Below are 21,176 nucleotides of genomic sequence, written 5' to 3' on the forward strand. Positions count from 1 at the left end.
TCTACGCCCTTGCGTGACTTTCAGATACTTGTTTTGTTTGTTTTGGAATTTCGCACAAAGCTACTCGAGGGCTATCTGCGCTAGCCGTCCCTAATTTAGCAGTGTAAGACTAGAGGGAAGGCAGCTAGTCATCACCACCCACCGCCAACTCTTGGGCTACTCTTTTACCAACCAAAAGTGGGATTGACCGTCACATTATAACGCCCCCACAGCTGGGAGGGCGAGCATGTTTGGCGCGACTCGGGCGCGAACCCGCGACCCTCAGATTACGAAGCGCACGCCTTAACGCGCTAGGCCATGCCGGATCCCTATGTGTATATCAGATGTTCAAATACTGTCAACTAACGTTTGGTTAGATGTTAACGCTGATGATGTAATTTCAGTAAATTCTGTTAGTATAGGTAATTAACGAGGGTGAAACTGGTAACTGAATATGTGAGAGTTATTTAACATTAGTATCAACATTTGTAGTAATTTGGGTTAAATAACAACTAGATATAGTACGAGTGGTAAATAAAAGACTGTCACAGTTTTAACTTAAAATTTAAGAGATGTAGATTTTACTACAAGGTTTAAATAGGCTTAACAGTGTAACAGTACTTCAGGGTTTGTTATAGTTTAGCTTACGATAAATTGTAAAATAGGATAAATATATTTTTATTAAGTAAATATGATCTAAAAACTAGTTTAATAAAACTTTTGTCTTTATTGTTTATTGTCTCGTAGTGTTTTAAGAATTAACTTGTTTACTTGAACTGAGATCGATTAGTTTAAATCCAGCCTGTAATATTTTATTATTAATCTCACGTATATTGTCAGTTATATTAATTTATAAAGTTCTATATAGTTAAAGAGAAACTTCATTACTTTAGTGTGAAGACAAAGTAGTGATAAAAAATAATATAATTGGTTCTTAAATGTTAGGCTTGACAGTAACTGTTGTAATTGGACAAAAATATTGAGAAACAGTGGTTGCCGGAAAACAACTTTTGTGTTATTTGGGAAGATTGGACGACACCTAACGAGCGTTTTACAAAACTCTAATACTTCACAATAAAATGTAGGAACATTCATCATGTGTCATGTCACAATACCACACATCGTGTCCAAGATTTAAACCACCATGCTTGCCTAAAAGATGGGCAAAGAGGATAAACAGAGTTGGAAATGTGTTATAATCTGCTGATCTGAAGAACCATTTTAACCTAAACACCGCCTTTTGCATCTTTAAGTCTGTTAAGTTGAGACCACCTTTGCCTTTCAAAGATACCAAAATTTCATAACGCACTTTATGTACTCCACCATCCCATATATACCGTAAAATATCATGTTTAATTGTCATATAAATCATGTTTTCCATCGGTAAGACCATCACATAATACCAAATAGTACTGGAAGCTAACGAGTTCACAACCATAACTTTGCCTTTCATTGACAGACTCCGATATCTCCAAGCAAACAGCATGGGTGTTATTTTCTGACACAATACTTTCCAGTTCAGATCATGCATTTCTGCCGCATTTGTGTGGAACTAAATACCCAACATTTTTAAAAGGCCATTTCCAATAGTCAATTTACCCATTTTGAATTACTGGTTATCAGCTAATGAGCCCAACCACATTCCTTTACTTTTTTCTCAGTTGCCCATCAGATGCCCGTTCATAATCATTACACGTTTCTTGTATGGCAATAAGAGAGTCAACGTCAGACACTGTTATCCGAGTATCATCAGCATGCATGTATACCAGTGAAGTCGAACAGATATTATTGTATTTGAGAGAAATACCTCGAATTTGTGGGTTATGTACCAAGGTTTCTCTAAAAGGTTCCGCACAGAGAACATACAGTAATGCAGATAATGGACATCCCTGTCTTATCCCTCTAGAAATAGTAAATTCCTTTGTCAGATATCCATTACATTTAACGAGACCAGTAATGTTGGTATAACATAATCTTATCCAATTACAATAACTGGTACCGAATCCCATTCGAGAAAGAACTGCAAACATGTATGAATGATCAACTCTATCAAATCCCACCCTCCCCTATGAATCCAAATACTCCATTATAGAACGTAACGTCAGTGGAGTGGTAATGATATCCCTACCAGGAACACAGCATGTTTGATCTATAGAAACGACATTAGCAATAACACGTGACAAACGCAAGGCCAGAACACGTGATAGAATTTTGTACGACAAAATAGAGTACGTCCACAATAAGAGGCATAAAACCTGGAAAAATTTTGTGGTGAAACCATCGAGACCGAGAGATTTACCATTCTTCATTCCTTTCAATGTATTTAATACTTCTTCCCATGAAATGAGAAATTCACAAAGTTCTCGATCGACGGAAGACAACTTTTTAGTTAGTTTAGACACAAATGTAAACATAAAGTCTCTGTCAATATCGCTGCATTCATACAAGTTCCGGTAATATGAATATACAAAGTTTAAAATATCTGTTATAGCTGTACACGGCACATTATTTTCATCATACAATTTCTGAATGTGTTTTTTACTCAGTCTGTTATTTTCTGTACGAAAAAAAGTACCGAGTACTCCTTTCTCCCTCTTCAAACCATTTAACGCGTGCCCGAACTAGGTCCCTTCTATACTGGCTAGCTGTAGATCGTTTATTTGTTCTTCCAAGTAATAGGCGTACTTAGGATCACGCTGATGTAATTGTTCTTCCCTACGTAACTTTGACTTTAGTTGTGCAAGCTTATACAAACGGTTTTGAACTTCTTGTTTTGCATATTTACGGGTAACAAGATAAATATCACTAAATAACTGATGGTACCAAGCGATTAAATCATTTTTAATAGTTTTTATGCGTTTACTTATTTCAATCAGTAATTCAATATTTTTAGTATAGTTCACATTCTCTAGTAATTTATTATTAAACAACCACACACCAGGCCCTCGCGGAGCACGAGAAAAATTAACTGTACATTCAACTATATATGATCACTAAGGAAATGGAACATGGCCAATTTTCGTAAAACGGGATAGACTTTGTTGAGACACCAGTGTTTTATCTATACGAGACTGATACAAATTACCACAGATTATTCTAGACCAAGTGAATTCGAGGTTAGTTGAGAAACTATAACGGTAAAAAATCAACTATATCGAATGAATTTAAAACTTGATGTAATACTGTTCGGGATCTGTGATAAAATGGGTTTTTATCTAACCTTTCGTTTAAAACACAATTGAAATCACCCACTATAATGAAAAAAATCAGAAGGTATATCAAATTTTAAGTTATTGAAAAATGAACAGCATTCTGTAGAAGAATTTGGTACGTAAATATTAACAACCGTAAAATGTTTAGCATTATAAGTAAATGATAAAACTATCTTACGAACTACTCCACTAATATGATAATTAATATCACTAATATCTAAACCTCTGCGAATAAAAATCGCAACACCTTTTCTTTGTGATTCAGTATGGTCAGAGATAACATCCCCTCCCCACTGTAACTTAACTTGATTAACAAAAGCATCATACCAAAATGTTTCCTGTAAGCAAATAATATCATATTTTCTCCTTTTATGGAAAGTTAAAACTTTTTCTAGCTTAAACATATCAGATAACCCGTTAACATTAACAGTGCATAATTTTAACTGGAAAATTACATTGTATTAGTAATATCTTTCTGATTATGTTTCCAGCTATTCTTGAGACGAACCTGTTTTCTCTTGTATTTTCTTGTGGTTATTTTCCTCAGTCGATAGCCTTTTTCGTGTTGTATCAATGTAGTCCATAACATTATCTTCTTTTCCACTTTCGGTAGAAATTACAACTTCTGATTCTGTAACAGTGGCGGAAACAATCTCCAACAGTTTTTCTTATCTCGTATTCTCAACAAATAATTGTAAAATGTACGTTAGGAACTTGAGTAATTAAAACAGGCGATTCCACTTCTACTTCGGACGCGATGGGAGTGTCGGTGAATTCTGGAAGCGTTTCTTTTTTTCAATATTTGTACGTTGATTATTATCGTTATTGCAATCTCGCGCAATATGTCCGATCTCTCCACATTTCCTACATTTACGTTTAGGACAGCTGCTGTACAAATGATCATCGGCCATACATCTATTACACACTTTTATCTGATCATTGTGTTTTATTTGATATAATGCAGCCATTCCGACTGGATCTATAAGTCGTATAGCACACGGTAAAGATGATACACCTGCTGGTGACTGAACGCGTACATGTCTAATTCCTCTATAGATACCATTAATACGTTTCCACACAATCGAACCTTTTAGAGTGCAACCTAGTTTGATTAATTTGTCCTTAATTTGATTATCCGTTATGTATTATTGTACCTGAAAGAATGAAACAGTTACAACTTTGTTAGCGACTCCAAGTACATCGCAAACCTAACCGTTACTAACAACACCATCATCCATAGTTGAATCAGCATCACTCTGCAAAACAAATGTAACTTCTAATCCTCCAGGTCTTGGAACGATTGCCGAGATTGATGCAACATCATGTCTGCACATATTTGACGAAATACATCACCGTAGTCGATATTATTAAGACACAAAAAAAAACGCTTCATACACTATTTCATATCACACAAATCATCACCCCTCATTATGTAACCTTCCACCCGTACAGCGGAAGACAATGGTTCGCGCAAAATACAAATCTTAATATTAGATTTAACAGCAGATAATGTAGCTTATCTAACTCAATGTAATAATTATAATAATATAATTTGCAAAAAGAGTCAATGGAAAGGAAACTAAATTATAAAAACTTCAGAAGTGTATACGCGGAGTCCCACGTCTTACCACTTCAATTATTTGTCAAGCACACACAATAACCTGAGCTTATTAGGTCGACCGGGACACAACAAGCACCGAAGTCCTAAGAACAATGTTTATATAATCATTTTGTTACGACAACAAATCTTATGGTAAACATGTTTTCTAAGCTGATGGAGTATGATTATAATTAATTATACTTATTAGAAGACATTGAAAGTAGGCCTGTGATATTATTAACTCTACGATTTTTATATTCATGGGAAAAAATAAATAACTTTCTTCTTGTAATTCTGTTCCAAGCAGTATGTAAACAGTTTGTTTATGATGCTTTTATTTTTTAATATTTTAACTGAAATTGGGGAAACTTAATGGAGACATAGAAACTTTTTAAATTCCGTAGAAAATCCGAGATCTCGAAACAAGCGTGGAAATAAACCATATTCGAGAGGCATAAAGCATGTAATCTCATATCTTTGATGTTTCATAACTGTCGCAACAGTAACACTTTAACAATTGGCGAAAATTACGCGTTTAATGATTTTATTCACCATAATTCAAGCCAGTCTTTTACTGTTCAGCTAAACAACTATTATGTACGGGACTTTATATGATAGACTTGTATCAGACGAAAAAGTTTTGCTTAAATTGTTGTCTAGAATAAATAAACTATAATTTGTGACGTTGTCCATTTTTGTTTTTGTTTCTCTTGATGACGAGAAACCCACTTGAAATAAAAATATATCTCAGAACGGCTGGTATGGGTATTAACACTTTTACTGATAAGGAGAAAACGTTTCCATCTTCCTTAACCTGAAGATGACCTAGGAAGGTCGAAACGTTGTTCTCTCCTTATCAGTAAAAGTGTTAATACCCATACCAGCCGTTCTGAGATATATTTTTGTTTTTGCTTGTTTTTAAGTTATGTAATTTACTTACCAGAAGAGTTGTTTAAACAATTTTCACAATAGTAATTGTGATTATCTAGCAAGTATTATTGTCAAACAACAATACTTTATTTTGTAATAAAAATCACGTAAACTTTAGGTTTTCTTCCACATCCTACTGAATTTGTATATTTCGAACTCAAGTCAAAGCTGTTTACAAATGGAATTGTGGTTTATGTGACCTTATCACAAATTTTACACCTTCTAGTTTCTGTACTTTTGGCGTTTGATCAGTAAATTTTAAAATATATTATTTGTCTAGCATATTTATTGCCTCTGAAGTCTAAGCATTACCAAAAAAAAATTGTGCTTACAATATTAATATTAACAATGAATTTAATTAGTTTGTTAGCATCACAGAAATTAGGAAAAATTTTATTATCTGCTTTAGATAAAATGTTTAAATTACTACTACAAGCAAACATTAAGCTAGAGGTGATGACGAAGTTCTTTTTGAAAACATTTCTACAGCATTATATGATGTAATAACCACAATGCCCGCACGCATAAAACTTATACTTAAAAGCGTTGAACTTAGCGCCTTATAGGCGATGCCGTGTGTTTCTGAAAGTTATGTGATCGAAAGTTCTATCTATGATGTTTTCAGCTATAGGTCCATACGGTGTTATAGAAACTGATGAGGATAAAATTCTGGTGAACAAAGACACTGGTGACTTAATATTCTATGAATTTGATGTTTCTGATACCGGTGTTTATAAGTGCACTATTGAATACTGGACAAGAAAGTGGGGGATAAAAGTTGAGAAACCAGTCATCGTCACTCATTTCTTGGAAGGTAAATGTCTATAAGAATCAATTTTGGCAGTGTTTAGAAACTTAAAAACTTTGAATTATGAACTGGACTCTATCAATTTCTACTACAAATTGTGCAAAGTATTAGAGATTTGATATATATTTAAAGATTGGTTATTAATTTTTGAAAATTCATGAAATCGCCTTTTCAACTACCTACATACAGTTCACCGCTACCATTTTCGCGCTAAGCCTGAAGTCTTATGCTAAAAAAAACATGTCTGCATATATAAATTTATTATAACGAAGGAGACCTTACTTTATTATTATTATATACAATAACTAAATACATCCATACATGAAGAAATTTAATCAACAGCATTACACAATTAATAAAATTAGACATTCCATGAAGTTAGAAAACGAGATAACCTTATATTAGAAATTAGAAAAATTTTGTTGTTTTCTTTACAAGTCATAGAACAAATAATTAAACAAACAATTCAAAAGTGTTGCTGTAATATTTTCATTAATCGTCTGTGAAAATATTGAAATTACAAAATGCTAGTTATAACAGCAAAATGTTTCTTTTGCTACAGACAGTCAAGTTCCAGTATTCTGCGACATTGGCTACTTTTCACATCAAAGTGATAAAACAGTACATTTTAATCATTTTGAATAAGAAACTTTGAACAGCTTATTTTATTAACTAGTTAATATCTGTTACTGAGAATATCTTTAATTTTGATGTGGGTAGATATCTTCATCTGTTGGAAATTAATATTAAACTTGTCAAGTATCAATGGAAAAGACAAAATTCGAGACAAAAATATTTTATTTTTTATTGTCAAAGTTAAGACTATTTACATCTGGATACTTTTTTTAGATTCGTGTCAACCAGAACATTTTAGGGGAACCAAGGAAGAGACGTGCGTTCCTTCTCCAAACAAAAGTAAGTTATACAACAAATAAAATTATGTAAAGCTTACCTTTAACGTGTAGAAAGGTTGGTAACAAAATTTTGTGATGGAAAAATGTTAATTGACTCGTGTGTTGTTCTTTCTTCTCATTGAATGTCTTCAGTCCCTTATTAATGAAGGTAAAAAATGCAGTAATGCATGAACACACGATCTCTTATAATATTCCAGTACATTGTGGACATTAGGTTCTATTCTAAAGAATATATCTTTTACCATTCACCACCCGTAGCAACTTAGGTAAAACACCATTCACCAAACCACATCATTCATTTTCAATAATTCGCTGTTCACAGTTTGAGCTTTTCTGTTGTCTGAAGTTTCTGAACCAGAATTAATTGTCTTCCATAAATATTTTCATTCCCCTGGAACTATTGTATTATTCAAATCTTAACTATTTTTGAAAATGTGGTTAAATAGAGCAGAATCTTCAATCTATTCTGCAATAAAAAGACCGTCCATGCACTTTCCCTTTGAATAGTTACCGATAGTTTTTCAAGGTATTCTCTTTCGTTTTTAGTTCTTGTACACACTAATTATATATTTCTTTGCTTCGTCTAGCAGATAAACAGTATTCAGTTTACAAATTGCTAGCAAATCAGTATCGACAATCATGCATCCTTGAAAGTCTGAGAAATAGTTACTCTTGCCTTTTGTGTTGTTCTGAACATATTTGCAATAACGGTGTTCAATCACGTGATATATGAAATGATCAATCTTTTTTAATGCGCAAACACAGTCAGTATATTTGGTTATTACAAACTACAAAAAAGAGAGAAATAAATTTTAAAATGTGAGAAATAAATGTATTTACTTGTGTTATTACTGGAAAAGTAAAGCTATACTGATACTTTACACTTCGTTACTCGATACGTATATGTATTGAACTTTACCTGTGTTTGAATAGAGAGTAGAACTTTGATTATAATAACTCAGGACGCTGTGCTTATATGGTTATTTTCACTGTAGGTATAATAAATGAATCATAATCTCCTTGAATACTATCATATAACAAAAACAAATTGCACTTAAGTCACTTTCTTTTTTCAATTTCAGTATCATCTATATCAGAACACCTAAATCCTCTCGTGATTGCTGCAGTAGGAATAACACCTTTGTTAATTTAAGGCAAGAAAAAACAGTATTTTGTGATGTTTTGTTGAATAGATCTTAATATAATTTCTAAGGTAGTACTAGTTGAACCATTTGTATATATATACTTAATTATGAATTTAAAGTGGCTGAGAAATCGAAAATTTTCATTTATTACGTTGCTTTTAACTGGAACAATAAATAATCAAATGGTTACAAACACTTGCAGTAAAAAGAAATACATAAGGTGAAATTAGCATCATTAGTTTACAATAAACTGTAATTTACGTGTGGAGATTCAGTTAAAACTTAAATTGTGGAGCACTTTTTTACAATATTACAAGTTCTTCTGATAACAATTATTCCCTTAAGTATGTTATTGTTCATATGTAAATATAATAAGGCAATGTATGTCAGTTCAGATACTTGAAGTTGAAACGTGTAAACTATTGACAACCTAAACTATTACAATTAGAGTAATTGGAAAACACTTGAGATAAACATATAAGGCAACTTCATTCAAACAAGTTCTTTAACTAATTGATGATTTCCAGTTTATTTAATGTGATATTTAATTAAAATTTGAATTTATTAGCAAGTATAATAATTAATAAATTATCCCTCTTAAGTTGTAACATTTTATTCCTGTTTATATTTGTTAAATTTATTTTAGAAAAAAGCCACAGGGGGCTGTTTGGTACGTCCACCGCAGGAATTAAACTCGCCTATTTTAGTGTTATAAATTGGTATACTTGTTGCTATTCCACTGACTGAAGATGTCCCTGTGCCTCTGGTTGCTAAATATTATTATTTCTATGTTATAATTGGATTCCATTTTTAAGTGAAATAAATTTGATGTACAAATTACAGTCAAATTAAATCATCTGTGTTGTTTACTGGTGGTTTTTTTTCGTAGTCTCATAATTTGAAAACGAAAATGTTGTCGATCTAAAACATTAAAAAGGTCATATGAACGTTGAGGGTGAAAAATGCATTAAATATTCACTTATAAAACAGAACCCTCCAGATCAGTCCACTAAACATGGAACCGATAGAAAAGAATTTCACTAATGTAAAAAAGAAGAAACTCAAAAAGTGTGAAATGTTCACCTGCCTGAAGTAAGTAGTGTGATAACAGAAAATGTCATCATATTTTACTCTTTCATACGAAGAGCCTCGAAGTGGTAAAGCGGTATGTCTGAGGATTTACAACGCTAGAAACCGGATCTCGAGGGACGTGGTGGGTAAAACACAGATAGATCACTGTGCTTAATTTCAAATAAACAAACATAACAAGAATGTAATACACCTTCAGTCACGTATGTTAACTTACTTTTTATACATTTTTATGTTTGTGTTATTTATGAAGTTTAGCCCCCGTTATAAATATAATGTATTAAGGTTATAAACTTAACTCTCTAATCTTCCACCTTATAATAAGTTTCAATTTGATGGTACGGTATCACTTTTTAGATGGAAATTGTAGACGGTTTGAATGAACACTTGATGATAACTACCTTCTCGAAACGTTGTGTATATATAATACAGGTGTCTTTTTTATCACTGCTGCCGTCTCTAAACATGCACGAATTTTTTTTATACTCGCTTGATTCTGTTTATGCGTCATGTGTTCCCACTGTACGTGCACAATTTACACAGCTACGGTTGAATCTTCAAGTTTGGTGTACACCTTCCCTGTATAACAACAATCACTTTGTGTCATGTCTCTTAACAACAAAAGTAAAACCTGATATTGTTGTTATTCTACGAACTGAAAGTATATAGCGAAATGTACAGACAACAAAAATGGAAAAATTACACATTTGCTACTGTTTTAACATTTGGGAAGAGGTTTGAAGATTCTTCTATCCTGGTCACTTTAAAACACTTCCAACGGGATTGAGGTTGTTTTAAATGACAGCTCCAAGCCTGCTACAGGGACGGTTTTCTAAGTATTTTATTTCATGGTGTTCATTGATCTGGTTACATATAAGGGAAACAATTCTTCATGTCCTAAGATAACTTTTCATTAATCATAAATTTGGGTAACTTCTGTCCAGAGAACTTGTACTCCAGCTAGTGTATAATAATATTTTCTTCATTACCATTCACGCCGTCTCCAAACATTTAATAAATGTTTATTCTGCAGGGTAGTATCGCTTGTCTGTCTTTATGAGTCATTCACTTCTGAAGTGGGGTTGTGCTTATCCAGTTTACTAGTACAGAGACTTAGCATACGTATGACGTGAGATTTGAGGACTTTAATCCTTTATATGTTGTAATTACAATGATAATTGACATATATAGGTAATTTAAGGCGTGTAGGATACCACACTGTCCCTCTTGTTTCAGATAAAACTATAGCACTTTATTGTTGTTGTTCTTTTTCATTGCGGGAAAATTTGAATTTTCTTATAACCCAGTTGTCAGTAGTTGCATTGTATTAACTTTCGACAGGTAATTTCTATTTAATGATATCTAACATCAACTTATCATAATTCTTGTTATTTTCAGGAAGAAACAAAGAAAAAATATATCATATAAGGAATATAAAGCAAACAGACCGCCATATTATAAAGAATTAAGAAATAAATTTCGACAAAATCCAACAACAGAGTCAGATAGTTCCTAAGCCTAACCTGCAAATTTGACATCGATGAAAAAAATTAAAATAAAATATATGTAAACAGAAGATAGAAAATAAAAATTAACAGAGTATATAAAATTGGCTGGTTTTACCGCGTTAAAATTTCATGTTTGTTTCAAAGAAAGTAATTATATTTTGCATAAGCTACATAAATTGTAGACAGGTATGATGTGCAGGAAATTATTTCAAATTAATAGCATTTTTTTAAATAAACAAAATTTTAATAGTTATTATTCAGTCTATTTGGTGAGCTTTTTTTGTTTTTCATAACAAGTGTTTAAAAGTGTATTATTTAAGTTTGGTTGCATAACATGGTATGAGTCGTACATAAGTGTTTGTTTGTTTGTTTTGGAATTTCGCACAAAGCTACTCGAGGGCTATCTGCGCTAGCCGTCCCTAATTTAGCAGTGTAAGACTAGAGGGAAGGCAGCTAGTCATCACCACCCACCGCAAACTCTTGGGCTACTCTTTTACCAACGAATAGTGGGATTGACCGTCACATTATACACCCCCACGGCTGAGAGGGCGAGCATGTTTAGCGCGACTCGGGCGCGAACCCGCGACCCTCGGATTACGAGTCGCACGCCTTACGCGCTTGGCCATGCCAGGCCCGTACATAAGTGTGTTTGAGTCAATTACTGACGCAAAGTTACTCGATTCTTCTATATTTTTGTTATGTGTATTGTTACGCTACAACGTCACCGCGTAGTTTACAGAAAGTTTAAGGCCTCAGTGAACAGTTTATAAATACGAGTATAGAGGCTACCGAGCGAGCGCAAGTTAGGTTGAGCAAAAATGCAGTTCTATCAGAAAGTTAGTTAACTAAAGAAAACGCAAGTTAGCTAGTGTGAGAGTAATTAACAATATCAGGAGATATGCTGAAGTAAGGTTCAGAGTTGAATAGAGATAAATACAATAATTTGTCTAGTTAAAGGGGGTTCTTATTAACTAAACCCATCTGTGAAAATTTTGACGAAAAGGAGACAATTATTTAAAGTTTGGATACATCTGTGGTAATCCATGGGGTACTATAAGTGAATTATTCACAGTTAATACTATTATAAGACGAGAGAAAAATATTTCATGTAGTCAATTATATTCTAAAGTAATTGAATCAGCCCAAGAGAATCTTTGAGAAGAAAAGATAATTATTTAGAGTTTTAGATACAAATGTTATATTTCATAGTGTAAAGCATTTTTGTACACACGTCTGTCTTATTTTTAATATATTATTTTAAAACAAGGTGATAGCTGACTAGAAACAGGAGTCTACCAAAGGTGACAGGGGGTTTAACAGACAAATGGGAGAAGATATGTTACATTTGTTATAAAATATGAAACATTGCAAATAAGCAACAGCAGAAATCTCAATATAAAGCAGCTGGAGCAACTTCCAAAGATAGTGCTGGTGAGAAACTAGAAAAGATTGACTGTCAACAAAGGTGCTGTTGTCAAACTAAAAAGAATCAAAAAAAACACGTCAGATTCACCATAAGAAAGAAGTGACACTTTCATGATTGATTAGTGCGCGACTAATAGTCGGGTCAAGTTAGCAAATGAATCAACAGTGACACTAGTGATTGAAGCATGTTACAAATATTTATAGGTGCCAACAAATCACAACATGCCAGTAAGTGAAGAATATGTTAGGAACATAAATAATAAAGGGCTTACATGACATTGGTTGCAGTAGTGCATCAGTGAGAACCAGTTTAGTATCTTACGATCAAATGACAGGCAAATTACGTGTTTGAGACCTGAAGATTACATGTATGAAAACACCTATATATAACCAGGTTATTCAAAATATACCAGAAAGTATATGAAGGTTCCAGACAGAAGGAAGACTGATGAAGCGTTAATGGTCACCACTGGAGCTCAAGAAAACGTGAGCAGGTAAGATATCAAAACCTCACGAATGTCAAAGAGTACCGTTCCGAATGTAGATTTGTGAGAACCGAAGGAAGCATAAAAGAAAGACCTTCATTATAAAGTGTTTTGAACAATACCTGGGAGAAAATCAAACAGCAGACAAAGGGGAAGGTACTTATAGAATGGAGTAATAGAAGGGAGCGCTGTATGAGATCTATCTAGAAAGTTATACTAAAGAAATTTAACAGATCATGCATGTGGGGCTACATGTATGAAAAAAAGTGTATGAAAAGGTGATTCGAAATACCAAATAATAAACATTTGGAGAAACCAGACACAAAAAAGCATTGGAGGTCATTCAGAATGTAGACTTTAAGACGTGAATTGAGATTTAAGCGATGTTTGTTTTTGAATTTCGCGCAAAGCTACACAAGGGCCATTTGTGCTAGCTGTCTCTAATTTTGTAGTGTAAGACTAGTCATCACCGGGATTCGAACCCGCGACCCTCACATTACGAGTCGATCGCCTTAACACACCTGGCTATGCCAGGCCCCGAAAATAAAATACGTATAAAGAGAAGAAATTGAGAAATGTAAATCTGAAACCTTACATAATAAAAGGCCCGGCCTGGCCAAGTGTGTTAAGGCGTGCGACTCGTAATCTGAGGGTCGCGGGTTCGCATCCCCGTCGCGCCAAACATGCTCGCCCTTTCAGTCGTGTGGGCGTTATAACGTATTATGCTGTATTAAATATATTATTATTTTTAGTTTGTTTTTAATTTGAATTTTGCGTAAAGCAACACAAGGGCTATCTGCGCTAACCATCCCTAATTTAGCAGTGCAAGATTAGAGGGAAGGCAGCTAGTCATCACCACCCACCGCCAACTCTTGAGATACTCTTTTACGAATGAATAGTTGGATTAATTGTAACATAATGACCCCACGGTGGAAAGGGCGATCACATTTGGTGTGACGGGGTTTCAAGCCCGCGATCCTTAGATTACGAGTTGAACGCCCTAACCACCTGGCCCCTAATATTATTTGAAAATACATATAGTTGATTGGTTGACAATTAGGATATCATAATAAAACTAAAAGCAAAAACAGTTTAAAAAATAAAATCATAAGTGTTCAAAAATCAAAGCTAGCCTTAGTAAAGTGACGTTACCGCCATTAGGCTATACAAACATTTCAGTTTCCATTCTGCTCCCCTCAGGCATAAAAAGTTTGAGATGAAGTTTAAAACACTTCATTGTGTTTTTCTCAATTCTTTAAGCACTTCAGTTTTTTATTCATTTGTGTATGCTATTTTGATTTTATGCTGTAAGGTTTGATATATTTCATACCTATTTATTTGTAAATAATTTCAGATATGAACAAAAGATTTTAAGGTCTGCATGTTAATCGGAGTTCAACAAAAGAAAGAAAACTATGTCGCAACCTTGTTGTTAAATATCAAACTGGATACTTACCTACATTTATTCAACTTCTACAATTAAATTACAACTTAACTCAGTTTCAGCCTATTTCATATTATGATACGTAACGTAATACACCTTATAAACTTTCATGTAGACATAAAAAAAGATCTTAAGTGTTTGTGTGTATGCATCAGATGAGATTCTTAAAAAAATTAAGATAAAACAATGATACTGATATACGCTTAGTGTTTTGCTTTCGTACACATGCATATTGTGTTGATTCTTACACTTGAGAATCTTTTAATTTCAGTAAATAGGCAGGAATTTTGCAATACATTTAACAGTACAAGTTACATGTATTTTTAAATATAAATTTAACTGAAACAATCATCGATATTAAAATAAATATACCATAGTACATCCTTCACAGGTGATATACAAGAAATATTTAGAAATATCTGAATTCAAATTATGTTGTCATATTAAGTTTTATAACTAAATCATAGCCTTCCGTTTTTCTACTGTCATCAATAGAAACCTGTTTTAAATTTTTAACTACAGTGGAACCCCTCTAAGTAACCACCCCTTCAATGCAGTTATTCAATCACAGTCCCTTTTTTTTATTTACGTAATCCCTAATTATTTATAGTGAAACCCCTCTAATCAGGCCAGTTTGTCTCAGCCCTGAAGGTGGCTGCTTTAGAGGGGTTCCACTGTATCTTTCTATTTCATTGTTTACTAGCCTTGTAAATAAAAAGACAGGTGTGTGTGTGTGTGTGTGTGTGTGTGTGTGTGTGTTATTTCTTGTAATGATACCAGGTAGAAGTGCAATCTTCAGGTACGATCAGACCAAACCAATGAAACTAACGACAAACTGAAAATTTCTAGATTGTATGCGAGTTAAGCCTCAAAGCATTTTCAGATATATTTTATTATGAAATTCATTCCTGTTACAAAGGCAAAGAACAATGCATATAAGAAATAATCAACCAGAAACATCTTTTATTATATCAGAATTTGATAAGACACAGTGGGGGTAAGTCTTCATTCATAACTTTAATATCAAGACAGGATCATACTGAAGAACTGGAAATGGTTCAGTTTAGTTTTGATACTTCATACATATAAGATGCCATCACTTTGGTCTAAAAAAAAAATTACTTCAGAAATTACTTTTATACATTATAACAACTGCTAAACCATTAATGTTTTTATGTATTCTCAAAACAGCTGGTACAGGTAAGTGCTAATACCCATACCAGTTGTCTTGAGAATACATTTCAAGTGGGTTTCTCATCATCATGAATTAATGTTTTTAACGTTTTAAAAAGCAGGCTTCCTTTACAAGGTAAAAACTTACACAGTTTATATTCTTACAAAATAACATATCAGCAGTTTCACAAAGTTATCTGTTTTATAAAAGTAATGCTCTGTTAATTACAGAAATTAACAGAATCCCATTAAGATGTATTCTTAGTGTTGCTAAATATTAAGAAAAGACAAACATCATAGCTTGATTACACCAAATAGCTTAATATTAACAGCATCAGTCATTGTTATGTCATAAGTCATGCATATTAAACATTTAAGTGTACAAAACACCTTCTGGATAGTAAAGTCCAAATAGGCCTCAAGTCTAGCAGATATGGCTTAATTAACTTTAAGTGTGTATTCATATCTTTGTTTAATTTAAAAATACAAGATAAATTATGATTTGTACAACTTTTTCCAAGCAACAAAGAATGATTTCAGTTACACTTGCCATGAGACAGTATTAAGACTATTAGATTTATTTTGTGTTTTAAATGGTTATGACATATTGTAACTGGAATATTATTACACATTTCTAAATCTTGAAAATCCCTAAAGGACTAGCTTAAGAATGCAGTGTTTAAAATTGTAATAGGGCTAATACTAGTGTCTTATGGAGAATATAATTGTTATTAATCATTGTTCACTGCTTTGTAAAAGGCATAAATATCATAACAAGTACTGTTGTATCCCAGCCAGCTTGAAGAACCCTGGACTGAGTAAAACACATCATTGGCAATAGATAAGACTAATATAGTGTGACTGGAATACTATTATCCTACACTCTTCTGATTTTTAAAAATCCCTAAGGTACTAAATTAAGAATGTAATATTTTAAAACATAATAGTCCTAATGCTAATGTCTTATGACAAGTGTAACAGTAAAAAAATGCTATGACTGATTAAACTTACTCCTTTGATGTAGTTGTATGTATCAATTTTCTCATTTTGTGAATGTGCTCCATCATCACAACTTCCTATAGGAAGAAGAAGAACATTCTTCCCAGTAGCCTCCTGAAAGGTCAAGGTCACTGGGATACTGCCTCCCTCTCTAGTCATGTCAGGGTCAACTCCAAAAACTATAAGAAATAAAATATTAATAAAAAGCCACATAATTCCTAATTTTGTATCTATATATATTATTCAAAGCAATGGGAAAAAAAGAGTTACTTTCTAATTCCACAGAATTTTGGCATTATCATTTTTATGTAATCTAAAGAAAACTAAATTTTTCAACTATTAATGAATTAGTAATATTATAATAATAATAATAGACACTTACTAGAAACTGCATCATCTTAATTTTTATAAAAGTTCAAAACCAATAAATATATTGTACATGGGCAATAGCAATGTTGTGGAGTGAAAACCAAATTAACCTAAGTGTCATTAACCCAAGTATCATACCATAATGTGTGAAAAAAAACAATGGAAAGACTAAAAAAAAATTATTAGTGAACAATGATTTCAACTTTCAAAATGGTACTACTGTTACTGTAATCTTGTGTTACACTGGAATATTTTTTGTAAAGATCGACACACACGGTAGTGTGTCATTCAGCAAAACAACTTGCTGCAAGACACACTGCATTATTAACTGGAGTGATAACTTCGAATTACCAGTCTAAGGTACAGAAAGTGTATAATTGCTAACTATCACATATTTTCAGTGAATAAGCAATACTGGACTCTCACTTCACAGGAAGAATTAAAGTAATCCACTAAGAACTACTTCAGATACAGCAACTAATTTTGATAAAGTTTCTTTCTCTTTTTTTTCTTCACATCAAAAGTATGAAAACTTTAATAAAAAATACACTTAACTTTTGATTTTTTTTTCAAATTTAGTACACTGACAGATCTGTTTCAAATTAGAATTCTCATTTAGTGTAAATATAAGCAACATGTACAAAGTTATTTAACACAAACTGCTCAAATTTCATACAAATTTTGTGCACACCTATGCAAAAAGTCACATGAGCTGTCAGTAACATTTTTCCAACAGTTTCACCTAAAAGCAGACCATTTTTAGTTTTTGTTCTTTGGATTAAAAGACATCTGATTTAAAGCAGTAAGAGGATGAGGTGAAAGGATGTGCAGATACAAGTATTGAGTAGGCCAAACAAACTAAATTAGCAGTTCCTAACTCAAATTTTCAAGTGTCATACTGGTAGATGTTATTGATTATTCATTGCCAACTTTTCAGCAGAAGTTTACTAAATTATCAAATTTTCCTAATTAAAGAGCAATTAGTATCACATAATATTAGCTTAGGAAATTGGCATAAATAATGAGGCTTGATATGGCTGTACCAATTGGATGGAGGTGATAAACTATTAATATTAAATTCCATGGCTTTACTATAAAGAAAGCTAACAGTTTTAGAAAAGAAAAACGACTGCCCTATATTTTAAAGAATCAGGTAGGTTCTGTAAAGGTCTGTTTCAAATAATAGGGTTGAGATCCTAAATGTAATGTGGGTTGCTACTGATTGTCACTTTTTGACTTGCTGTGGTTTCTTGGTGTATATTGATAAAAAGTCATGATATCTAATCAAAAACACCTTAGGTTTAAAAAAAAAAGTGTGGCTAAAAAAGGATTGCATGCATGACTTAAAAGAATGAAATCAGAATTGGTGGCAAAACTGGTAGCTAGTTATAGTACTGATAATAATTTTAGAGCAAATATTCACTCCTTAGATACCTAGGCTGCATATATCGTTTTACTCACCATTATACCAAAAGTTTAACAAAATATATGGCCTATCAAAATTAACATTATAGTTTTCTATTTTTACATCTCATAAAATAGTTATATTTCTCATATGTACGTATAGCTGTGTAGTTAGTGCAATAATTGCACTAGAATATCAGAACAATGATAAACAATTATAATTTATACATCATTAGACACACAAATTATCAAATAGTTGGTTATATTAACCCTAATGAAGCCACAAAGGAGAAAATTTTATTTTAAAATTAAAATAAAAAAGTATAAATTTATTGTTATTTAAAAAAATATAACTCGAAAGTTTTAAATCAGATATCACTTCTTAAAAGCAAGAATATTCAAATTATGAATATTGTAATCTTTAAGAAAAGTTTAATTAATTAGCTATACTGATCGCAGGTTGATTTTTTAGTTCTGCTGTAATTATATAACTTGCTCTGATCAAAGTTATGTTTTTAGTAAGTAGTCAAGGATCTAATCATATGTTAAGCATAATTACTTTGACTTTACTTAATTACATATACCATAGTCAGCTGTTATCACAAATTACAACAAAGATACTTATTTTCATACAAATAGATAATAAACACTTGAAAATAACAGCATCATTGACCATTTTAAAATCACCACTTTGCAATGCCCTTAAATATTAAGCTCATTTTACCTTCCTGTTGAGTCTTAGTTGTTGAGTAAACACACTAACTTTCACAGCTCTCTTGTTCATCTTTCAAGTAACTTAATCATTCATTGTGTTCAAACTTCATAATTTTGAAAAATATAAACTTGAAACACCAGCTAGTTCATGAACATTTCATTTATCTTTCAATCATGTTATGCATTATATGAGTGGAGGCAATAAATTTTTAAAATAAGCTTTTATACTGATTAAAGATACATCAATTTCATTTATTTGTAAACAATTTTTATTCAAAACATGTTGATGAAAGATCTTATTTTCCATGAAATAAAAAAGATGCAATAAAATGTGGTTTATAAAAGTAAATATTAAATTACTTCAATTCAGCTACATTCTTATTAGATACAAAAGTTTATAAATAAATGACAATTATACAATGCCAGAAATATAGCAAAAGTACTTATGGTTCCAATCAAACACTGATGAGCTTGAGAAAGTGTACCTGGTGTGTAGACAATCTAATTCACTTTCATTATTTCCCTGAGGTAAGTATATATTATGTAGAATGAAAGAGCCAATGTGTTTCATACAGCAATTATTATTTAAGCATTATTTTTTGTAGCAATTCAAAAACAAGGCAAGTAATTGTTAAAGTGGCAGCTTTGTTTCAAATTACAAAATGCAAGCTTACATTGCTTTAACACTTGTAATATTTAAAAATTAGAACAGAATCTCTCTTGCTACTTAAAAAGTAATATTATCATATGTTTAAAATAATGGAAGACATGAGATTTGCTTACTAAAAGCAAATCACGTTTTGAATTACAGAACTTATTCCCTTGCTACCTCAAAATTTTATAGTAATAGTAGAAAAAAATTTCAATTCTAGTTTGTATGGAAAAGAAGAAAACTTATTTACATTTTGCTCCAAGAAAAGCAAATAACATTCATAGTTTTTAACAATTTCTATTCTATATAACTTATTTTTCTTTTCCTGAATAAATCTCTATATCAAAGACAAATGACAAAATCCTCATTAAAAATGTCTGTAATAATGAAAAAAGTTACCACCATTGAGCTACAAGTTTATTTATACAAACAAGTTATGTGATACAAAAATTCATGATAAATAAAACATTTATTCTTCTATGTTACTACTTTTGTACATATAAAATTTCAAGCTGTAAGCACCTTTCTTCAGTTAAAATTACTAAATACAGGAAAGAGATAAAGATTGTTCAAGATTGAGGCTATAGTTTTTTTAATTATCATTTTGTTTTATCAAAATTTTTCTAAGTTTTCAAAGTCTTATACAATCCCTGTTAAGTTTTCCACAAACTTGAAATGACACATAGTGCATGATTTTATATTAAAATTACTTATGTAATAATAAATTGTTAGGTGGAGAAGAGATTTGTAACAATGAAAAAACAAAAGAACAGCAAAGTAAAAGGAAAAAAATAATTGAATTTACAGTAAAATATACTTATTGTAACAAGCTTACTGATAATAGTGATGATCATTCATGTTTACAAAATGCCAGTTCATCACTATTGTGATTTTGATTTTATACAGTATGTATAAACATAATATTGCTTAAATGTCTGCAACTTTGCACTTTAGAAACTAAATAATATACAGCAAACTGGCATGAAACAAAAACTGATGTCATTAGGTTTGATAGTATTAATGTTTTACATTGAAGAAACTTTTGTTTTTGTTAATTCATCATGGACTTCATTACCACTAGGAGTTAGAAATATGATAATAAATTGGCACACACATTTATAAATGTAATAAAGTGATTTATTTTTTATGGTAAAATACGTGCATCTATAAAACATTGGTCTGTCTGTCTGTCTTCCTTATGTAACAATGTTCTGTCAAAACATGTTGTAGGTTCCCCTCAAAATAAACCACTTTATTATACTTGCAAATCATTGTTTCAAACTTTATTACATTACCATTAGTGTGCTTCAATACTCAAATGTTTGA

At 31.9% G+C, this 21,176-nt stretch overlaps 2 protein-coding genes across 2 annotated transcripts in view; one reads left to right on the top strand and one right to left on the bottom strand.

The window, feature by feature from the left end:
- The first annotated feature begins 6,229 nt into the window (after window positions 1-6,229).
- On the top strand, window positions 6,230-8,597 carry LOC143246134 (uncharacterized). Its single transcript, XM_076492347.1, has 3 exons — window positions 6,230-6,535; window positions 7,379-7,444; window positions 8,526-8,597. The coding sequence occupies exons 1-3, from the start codon at window positions 6,334-6,336 to the stop codon at window positions 8,594-8,596; spliced, it is 339 nt and encodes a 112-aa protein (XP_076348462.1). The 5' UTR covers window positions 6,230-6,333; the 3' UTR covers window position 8,597.
- A 6,815-nt stretch (window positions 8,598-15,412) lies between these two features.
- The window catches only part of Cndp2 (Cytosolic non-specific dipeptidase 2), a 51,713-nt gene continuing 45,949 nt past the window's right edge, over window positions 15,413-21,176 (bottom strand). Inside the window, exons 11-12 of the mRNA XM_076495580.1 lie at window positions 16,724-16,890; window positions 15,413-15,645 (exon numbers count right to left, since the gene is read on the bottom strand). Coding sequence (XP_076351695.1) covers window positions 15,598-15,645; window positions 16,724-16,890 — 215 coding nt within the window. The 3' untranslated portion in view covers window positions 15,413-15,597. The remainder of the gene's footprint in view (window positions 15,646-16,723; window positions 16,891-21,176) is intronic.

The sequence above is a fragment of the Tachypleus tridentatus genome, chromosome 3 (assembly GCF_004210375.1).
Source record: "Tachypleus tridentatus isolate NWPU-2018 chromosome 3, ASM421037v1, whole genome shotgun sequence".
NCBI lineage: Eukaryota > Metazoa > Arthropoda > Merostomata > Xiphosura > Limulidae > Tachypleus > Tachypleus tridentatus.

What these genes read in the sequence shown, in the direction of transcription:
- LOC143246134 (XM_076492347.1), top strand. Translation starts at nt 6,334, where the DNA reads ATGATGTTTTCAGCTATAGGTCCATACGGTGTTATAGAAACTGATGAG. An exon ending in CGTCACTCATTTCTTGGAAG is followed by an intron (nt 6,536 to 7,378) that starts GTAAATGTCTAT and finishes TACTTTTTTTAG; the next exon opens with ATTCGTGTCAACCAGAACAT. An exon ending in CGTTCCTTCTCCAAACAAAA is followed by an intron (nt 7,445 to 8,525) that starts GTAAGTTATACA and finishes TTTCAATTTCAG; the next exon opens with TATCATCTATATCAGAACAC.